This window comes from Helianthus annuus, chromosome 13 (assembly GCF_002127325.2).
Source record: "Helianthus annuus cultivar XRQ/B chromosome 13, HanXRQr2.0-SUNRISE, whole genome shotgun sequence".
Classification (NCBI taxonomy): domain Eukaryota; kingdom Viridiplantae; phylum Streptophyta; class Magnoliopsida; order Asterales; family Asteraceae; genus Helianthus; species Helianthus annuus.
Window position 1 is genome coordinate 21995799 of NC_035445.2, and position 9367 is coordinate 22005165.

At 37.4% G+C, this 9367-nt stretch overlaps 1 protein-coding gene across 1 annotated transcript; it reads right to left on the minus strand.

The window, feature by feature from the left end:
• Nucleotides 1–2211: 2211 nt before the first annotated feature.
• LOC110902501 lies at nucleotides 2212–3226 on the minus strand. Its single transcript, XM_022149107.2, has 2 exons — nucleotides 2639–3226; nucleotides 2212–2567 (listed from the first exon to the last, which is right to left on the minus strand). The coding sequence occupies exons 1-2, from the start codon at nucleotides 2783–2785 to the stop codon at nucleotides 2325–2327; spliced, it is 390 nt and encodes a 129-aa protein (XP_022004799.1). The 5' UTR covers nucleotides 2786–3226; the 3' UTR covers nucleotides 2212–2324.
• Nucleotides 3227–9367: the final 6141 nt, after the last annotated feature.

Genomic DNA, 9367 nt, shown 5'->3' on the forward strand with positions numbered 1-9367 from the left:
AATAGCGTGTGTTTGGAGACAAAATTTTGACTGTTTGTTTTTCGGCAACGGTTGGAGACCATATTCGAGTACTAGGCGTTTTGTATGTATTCAACGTCTCAATGATCTAAGTCCCCAGGGGGAAAGGTGAGGTTAGAGCCTAGGTATCACGATAGAACCTAATTCGCTGTAACCTATAGCTCTGATACCAATCTGTCACACCCCGAAATTATCAGAGCATTGGCGTGACTGGACTGGTATCTTCATTGCACAGCGGAAGCAAATAAGCTAAGTCTATCTAGAAACTGAACGCCCACTAAGTACTCGAGTCTCCAATGGTCCTCCTATTCCAACCGTGCCTTGACTTTGAAAAGCGACCTGAGAAAGAACATGCGAAAAAGTCAACATAAAGTTGAGCGAGTTCATAGTTTGTTTGTAAAAGATCTGAAATAAATCTTTTGAGTTGTGAAAGATTTGAAATAAATCTTTGTAATAACGGATTTTCGAAATGGTGTTGAGAAAACGAATTTAAAAATCATTTTCTTGTCCAGTTATATGAGGACTTTGTATTTGTAACGATCTATGATCGTAAATCCATGTATTTGTAAAGTATGTATAACCGTCAATGCCCACCCTGACTTTGACTCTATGCCCGTAAACCTATACTTTGAATTTGTATAAAACATGGTTTTTATTTTGTATAAATCAAGCGTTTTGTAAGCGTGTATGATGAAAATCCCTGGTATGTAGCAAATAAGGGAATTGAGATCACCAATGGTTTGCAAGGCCATTGATATGTGTGAAGTGCAAGTAGGGAGACTCAAACCTAGCGGATTTATGCGTCGGGCACAAAGTCACCCCGAGGTCCATTTCTAGTTTGGCCTGGGGCTGGGCTCGCTACACCCAGATAGATCTACCGCTCCTGTCCCTCGGTCCTACCATGAGGATTAACGACCTCATGTTGCTCCTACCCACTCACATGATCTAAGTAGTAAACCTCCTTACGCTAACCATACCATGTAAAAAGTATTCGTAATTACTGTATCATATATTCCACCCCAGCCACCCTGGCTGAGCCTCCCCAGCCACCCTGACTGAGCCTCCCCAGCCACCCTGGCTGAACCTCCCCAGCCACCCTGGCTGAACCTCCCCAGCCACCCTGACTGACTCCCTAGTTACGAAAAATCATTCACATTTCGAAAATACGGATTGTTTTGTAAAAACCTGTATGTTTAGTATAAACCTTTCGCAAATCATTTGAGTTCCTCGAAATCCATTCGTGATGTGATTTAGAAATACGAGTTTTGCGTTTGTTCAAAACTTTGTATGTTTCTGAAAATCGTGCATGTCTTTCCACCCCGAAAACATTTACAAAAAATGTAAAACAGTAAAAAGTGGGGGTTATGAACTCGCCTGAATATTCCTGTGCAAAGCTAGCTATATACGACTTTGTAATGTCGCTTCCAAGATGAGATTCGCTAGCGTGCATCCTACAATATTCCTAACACGGAATATCTAATAAGTTGCTAAATAATTGCGGTAACTACCCTACGTGTTACCGAGCTCTACCGAATCGTTAATCGAACGATTCGACGGTGTGTTGATAGCTTAAAAGAAACGAAGAAGTTAAACTTGCTAAGTTTCGTTTACTATATGTCGAATGTATATGCCGTTTAGGCGTTCGAAATAAATATATAAGTTATATTTATTTTATGAAAACTTCATCGAGTCGTTGCATGTTTAAAATAAATATATACTATATTTATTTTTGTAAAAGCGAATCCATCTTGTTTGATATTCGAAATAAATATGTGAACTATATTTATTTTGTAAAAGATTCATCGACTTGTATTGGAAAACAAATATATAACTATATTTATTTATAAAAGGATTCGAGTTCGTTTGAAATAAATATAATAATAACTATATTTATTCTTGTTGTCGAAATAATTTCCATATCGTTGTTTTCGTAAGTTGTAAGTCGTTGTCGAAGGAAACTTTATATTTGTATCTCGTAAAAGTCGCTTTAATACAATAGTTGTCGTTTTACAAGAAAAGCACGTTTTTTTTAATAAAACTCGTTTTATTTTACGGGTTTTCTCGAAAAAAAACGGGCAGAGTTTCCTCTGTTTTTGGACGTCCCGACAACACAAGTTGTCGCAATTTTTATCAAAATTCAATCAATTCACGCAATATATATCAAATATGCCAAATTAAAGTGTAAATAGTCGCTAAAGTTATCGGTTGAGCTCGTTCACGGAAAAAATAAAATTATAAGAATAACGAAATGTATTGCGCCGTGAAATCTTTACCATCTTCTCGTGTCGAAAACCGAGCTGACCGAGTCAACTCGCTGAGTTGACTGAGTTGACCGAGTTGACTGAGTTGACTCGGGTTGACCGAGTCAACTGAACCGCTTCATAATCTATCTCGAATCGGCTGACCCGTACTGAACCGTTGGCCTCTGTTGACTGTCTTGACCAACTCTGACCGGCTTTGACCGAGTGCTGACCCGAACAATGTTTGACCCGAACCCGAGCCACAACTTGAACCAGATCTGACCGTTCTGAACCAAAACCATCATAAATCTGAACCGAGTAACAAACAAAAATCACCATCATCTTCAAGCTTCGGGAGAAATAAAAGAAACGGGGGTTACCGGAATTTTTATCGGACAGAAAGGCAAGGACCGCTGGACTAAAACGCCGACCGCCGGATAAACAATCCGACCGTTAGGTCGCTGCCAACACCGTGTCGCCGCCGCCGCCGCCGACGAGCTCCGGCCGCCGTGTCGTTCACCGTTCATCAAGCCATAAATCAACAGGAATCATTGTCATCATCGGTCTCAAGACAGAAAAGAATCAAAACAAAGAAACGGGGAGGGTTTTACCTTGAAACTCGCCGGAGAACACCACCTCCGCCACCGTATACGGCGGTCCTGACGCCGGTACCACCTCTTCAGTCCTCTCGGTCTCTCTCTCTCTCTCTCTCTCTTCACCGTCCAGCCACCGCTCAACATTTCACGTGCCGCCACCCACTGTGGTGGCCGACGATTATCGTAGAGAAAAAGGGGGGGTTATCTGAGTTGTTGATTGAGCTTGAGAGAGAAGATGAGAGGAATATGTGATCTGTGTGTGTAGGTTAAAATCGAGAAGGAGGGAAGGAGAGTAAAAGGTTTCCGTGATTTGTTTGTGAGGAATCGAGATGGAGAGGAGAAGATCAGGTTCAGTGTATTAATAGAGAGGAAGGTTTCTATAGTCCTTTATGTATTTTATTTGCATTCAAGTTACCTGTTTTATCCTTGGGGATAAGATTTCTTGTACAGATTTAATGAAGATTGTGTAGAGATTTTATTTTTGGTAAGATTTGAGATGAAGATCTAAGCAAAATATCTATTCGTATCACATAGGGCAGACATCGTGTTTAAATAATAATTTTGAAGGTTTCATCAAGATTTAGTTGTAGATTTAGTTTATTATGTGTAGGCTTAGACTTGTGGGTTTTGGGCTTGGGCCCAGGGCCTACAAGCCCATCTCGTGTGTAAGTGGCCCGTAATTCCTACGAGACCCGTTGTCAAAATTCTGAACTCTGTTTAACGTCAAAAATTAAAATGCAACAAAGTACGGTCGGTTGTCGTTGTTTGCACGCCCGTTCGTCGACTACGGTAATAATCGCGAAAAATTGTATTGTTGCCGTCTTTAATCCGTTCTTCGATCCGGTTTTGACTATAGTCACTAAAATTTAATTACGAAGCTAAAATTTATCGTAAAAATTTAATATTTGTCGGCGTTGACAGTATTCTGTACGGTTTCAATCCGTTACCGTTTAACGTTTCACAAGCTGCTCTGTAAACCACCGTTCGCTCACTGTAAAGTCGGATAAACGTTCCTGGGCATTCCAAATGCCTAATTACATTAATTTGCTTTGTAAACACTAATTATTATTTCGTTAATCCTCTGTTAATCACGTAATTAAGATCCGTAAATTACCGGTTGTCACAATACAGGTGCGGAAAACAAGTATCCGACATAGAAACAGCTAGTAAAACACTTTAAACACCTTTATGTATTGATTTGACAACAATTACATCCAAATCTCACACCAGCAGCACCTCGGGATGGATCACAAGACTCTGTTCCATGGTTTCGCTTATGAGACACTATATATAGGGCATGAGGTTTCGCTCCAACATACACTGCCATATGAGCGAACCCACCAACTGACATATAAGCGAAACCTCTAGGACCATATAAGCGAAACCTCTATCTCTTTGACCCTATGAGCGAAACCCTGACCTAGAATACATACAATCTCCTGTTTTCTCATATAATGTGCCCTGATCTAACAATCTAAGACTAAGACTCGATACAAGACGAAGTCGACAGATGTAGTGCACCAACATCGTTTGATAAAGGACGAAATGAATACCTATATAAAATTTTCAAACCTTCCCATAATCATTAGGAAATTTACAACGGTGCCTTAATCATGACTTTTAGTATCTTATTTGTCCACAGAGGACTAAAAGGAAAAATATAAGTCCGTATAAGGACTTTAAAATATTATAAGTCCGTATAGGGACTATATTAAAACAGTTTGCCCATGAAGGGACTATAATGAAATGTCATGTCCGCTAAGGGACTATAGTGAAATCTCGTGTCCCTAAAGGAACTATATCGAAATTGCATATCCCCAAGGGATTTTTATGAAATAACGCGTCCATAAAAGGACTTTATTGGTATAGTTTTTAAAGGACTTAAATCGAAATATATGTTCATTAGGGAATTATAATAAACAAATGCCCACACAGGGACTATACAGAAGATATAGGTCCTTATAGGGACTTTAAAGTAATACTAGTCCACGTGGGAATGGAAAGGAAAATATAAGTCCATATAGGGACAATAAGTTATGTTAACATTGCGATTATAGTGAAACGATATGTCCTCAAAAAAACTATGATGAATTATTATATTCGCCAGGGGATTTTAATGAAATAACATGTTTACAAAAGGATTTTAATGAAATAACATGTCCATGTAAGGACTATAATGGAGTATAAAATCCATGAAAGGACTATTTTATTTATGATGCCCACGAAGGGACTATTATTGAAATATAATGTCCTCGAAAGGATTATATTGAAATATAATGTCCTCAAAGGGACTATGATAGTCAAACGTTTATACGGGGTTTTATCAGAAGAGGTAGGTCCACACCGGGACGATGATGCAATAATATGTCCTTAAAGGACTACAATAATTAATGCTCATACAGGGACTTAAAGGAAAATGGAATATGATGGAAAAAGGGTTTTCTAATGTCTTCCTTGCTTCATTCCGATTGTTTCTCTTCTTTGTTTGTCGTATGCTGTAGTGATACTAAAGTCCTCAGTGAATAAAATAAACATTTCAAATCAGGATCCATTGCAGAAGTAGGATCCAAGGTTTTAATGATTAGAAAATTTTTAAATTGGATCACGGATTGAAGTTTGACAAGCGTAGTCCATGTTTGGAATTCCAAAACTTGGAGATAAGAAATGGGGATCACTAGCATCCACTGGTGTCATCTTCAAGACGGGAGCCTCGGGGACCTTTTGGTATGAACTTTGAAGTCTGGTTAAAAGTTTCAATAGGTTTGGTTTTGAGAATAGGTCCATAAAGGTCTTCTTCCAAACTGGTCGCACGCTTACCCTAGCCGTGGTATGAAGCTTGGCATTTCTTGGCTTCGGACATGGAGAATCTCCATCAACGGCTTCTTTGCTTGGCGACATATTCAAAATACATAAATTAAGCAATGTTCACTTAATAGGGATGAGAGCATTCCTATGTTAAGTCTAGACTCAGAAGGTCTAAGGAATATGCTATTATGTCATTTGAGATTAAACACTAAAGGCAAATGTTTAATTCACTCAAACGTTGGCTCTGATACCAACCTGTCACACCCCAATAATTACAGCTCAGCCTGGTGGGGAGTATTATGACGTAATATTGGTATTGTCATAGTCAAACATACACAGAATAACACAGTGGAAGTCTTGGAATATAAAATATTATACAAACCCAAATGTCTGAAAATACCGAAAGGATAAATACATACGAGCTCGCAATATTAAATCCACAGGCGGATCATAATAAAATGCACAAAAACGAAGTTTAGCAGACTTTAGTGCATCCTAAGGATTTGCAAGATCCTTTACACACCAAGCAGCTCCCAGCCAATTTCGAGTAGTACCTGTCACTTAGTCTTTTGAAAATACGTCAGTTTACAATGGTAAATACAATTAACCGACTCTTTTGAAAACATTTGTGAAAATTGGTTAAATGCACAAGGCACAAAGATTCTTTTATAACTTGGGTTAATTATATAAAATAATCTTGTATACATGTTTATATGTATGTCGTACGTTCACGGCCCGGGATAAAAGTTGAGACATGATCAATAGACACACCACTAATATAATCCCACGACGAGTTATTCTCAACAAGTGGGTATATCTTATATCTTAATTCCCTTTTTGGGGAAAAGAAACCATACCACAACTGTCAGGTGTATGCCTACACCCCGTGCTTAGGTCGTGGCCATTTGCATTTAAATGAGCCGAGGATATCCAGGACACGGTCATATTAACCCCCAAATGTTTATATATCAAACAACACAGATTAAAACGGGTTATGTCAATGAATTAACCAGTAATCGATTAAATATTCTACACCCGACCTAGTGGTAATAATTTACCGTATCCCAAGCCCGTATAAGGGAAAATAAGTTAAAAGTATTTACCTGAGCTTAAAATGCGAGATTTGATCACTCATCCGTATAATCTATTGAAACTAGTGCAAGTAGCTTTTACCGGTGTTCCTAATCTGGAATGAAGGTTTTATTAACCTATTAGATTACTAAATGCTAGATTAAGCGATGACCGGATTGGAATGTAATTTAGACCCGACAAGTATGGAGACTTGTATTATATGGGTAAACTAAATACATTCTGGAATTTGAAGTTTAAATGATAAGATTTGAGCAGTTTCGGCTAATTTATGTAAACCATTCACATAAATCGCACCGTACGCGTATAAGCATAAACGGGTAACCGGATGAGTCATATACAAGTCCCATCAGTTATTATGCTTAAGATATGTTATGATATCAGTAGGATATCAGCAAATATGCCCCAAACGATTTTAACACCAAATTAAGTCCCGTAAGGGCATTTTGGTCATTTTAAGATTTACAAAAGAGGTTTTAAAGTAAACTGATGTTCTGGTCTGAAACATTCTGTAAAAACATTTATTTTATGATGTTATAATAGTGGGATATCATACATATGTGTGGTTTACCATTTATGGCCAAACTATGCACTGTAGGGGCATTTTGGTCATTTCACATATGTTTTTAAGGACAAAATTGGAAGTCTGAGTTCATGACTTATACCTACTGTAAAAATATTAAAAATTATTTATAATTTCAGTAGGTAACAAGTCTTGGGTGCTAAATATAGTTTTAAACCATACTATGCACCTAATTAGCGTTAAAATCGATAATTGACGATATTTGTGATGTTTATGTGATTATGAGATTTTAACCAGCCTTGAATGATTAAAATATTTTATTTTACATATTAAATCAGGAGGAAAAGGTTTGGCATGTTAATGTAACACCCTTGCTATTATTCTAAAGGTTTACGTATAGATTACGAAAATAAACTTGTTATTATGATTACAAATGTGTTGAAAATACGGTTAAATTAAAACTTTTCTCAATATAAACAATACAACATATGATGTATGAATTCGTCATCTACAAAGACGATGAAACTATATGCGGAAGCCTGTATCTTGATCGTGTTCGGTTCTTCGTTGAGCTTGATCGTCCTTTGGTACTGTAAATTATACCTACAATTCATAAAACATGAATTGAATTAGTCATACGTAGTTTAAAACGTGTCTAAACGAGTCCGGGTAACGAAACTGATTAAAATACAAATTTTTCGCCAAAATAGAGTGTTGTCGCGACACGCGCATGCACCACCTTGCTCCCTCGCGTGGCGTGAGGGAGACCGTTTTTCAGCAGGTCTGAATCAGGGACCTGCGTTTTCCAGCAATACCAGTTTTTACGGAAACGACCATAACTTATTCGTTAGTGATCCGATTTACACGATTTTTTTTCCTACGCGTTCGTAATTTAATTCTCCATCTTATGGAGTAAAAATCCAACATCTAACTTCACAAAATTTTAGATTTCAAGCTCTCGGCTTGAAATTCAATTACGACATTTCTTGACCCGTTCGTGATTTCATCTAACAAACTTATCTGTCGCCTTTATTTCTTTTTTTGTAAACTTATTATTATAATTATTTCCTATTGTACAAGGTTCAAATCATGGGTTTAAACACATTCTTAACCCGTTTTCGCTTATACTTCTATTTTGAGCCGTTAAGGGTATTTATACACTATTTAAACTTAAATTACGCTCATTCCTTGTATGCATCATAATTCCACCCATCCATATTAATTAGTCTTCCACCAAAACTATGAATGTGGTGGATTTAATGTGATAGACTATTTATTCCTAGTTCTATCCCTCAGATATGTCATTTTACGGAAAATACTCGTTTCAACTCATTGGACACTAAGGTCCCATATCATCCCTGTTTATACTTATCCTAAGGATTTAATCTATCAAAACACTTATTTCTAACAACCTTTAAAGGTCGTTTGCCCGAATTACCCATCAAGGGCATTTTAGTCAACTTTAGCCCTTCATTTATGACGAAGGGCTTTTGCTACTTATTTGACCCAAAAATGTATGTTTAACCACAATCGTATTTATAAGTACCTGGCTCGAGTCAACCTAGTGACCCGTTTCGACACCTTGCTTTTATTACCGATATTCTATGGTGACGCAATTATCCAAATTACTATTCGCTCCTGTAAACACATGACTTGATAATCACATTAGTCGACTTCGTCAAATGGTGTTATCACCACCATTTGACCCGTTCGGCCTATATGACCCAACGTTTTCATATGTAACAAAACATGGTTTTTAATTACCAATCACACATCCGACCCATTTCAGATTTTCTCACTAGATCCCTTTTCTCCTAAGGTCATTTCTTATATTTTTAACCCATTCGGCTTACGCTATGGGTGTCCTTTGAACTTTAATTTACTTTAGTCGATACTTGACTAATTTTCCATTTTTACCCATTTTCCCATTACTAGTTACGCTACAAGGTAACTTTAAGAAAACTCATTAATTCTTAATCAATTCATGACTAATTTACCATTTTGCCTCTTTCACCATTAATCATGGTTTAAATCATTTTTATTCGTTCTGACCCATTTCGTTTCGTGTCGGATCCCATAATTCGAAACTAATCCTT

Coding starts and splice junctions, on each gene's coding strand:
- LOC110902501 (XM_022149107.2), bottom strand. CDS start 2,785: ATGAACGGTGAACGACACGGCGGCCGGAGCTCGTCGGCGGCGGCGGCG. Junction 2,568..2,638: donor TCTGTCCGATAAAAATTCCG/GTAACCCCCGTT, acceptor TACTCGGTTCAG/ATTTATGATGGTTTTGGTTC.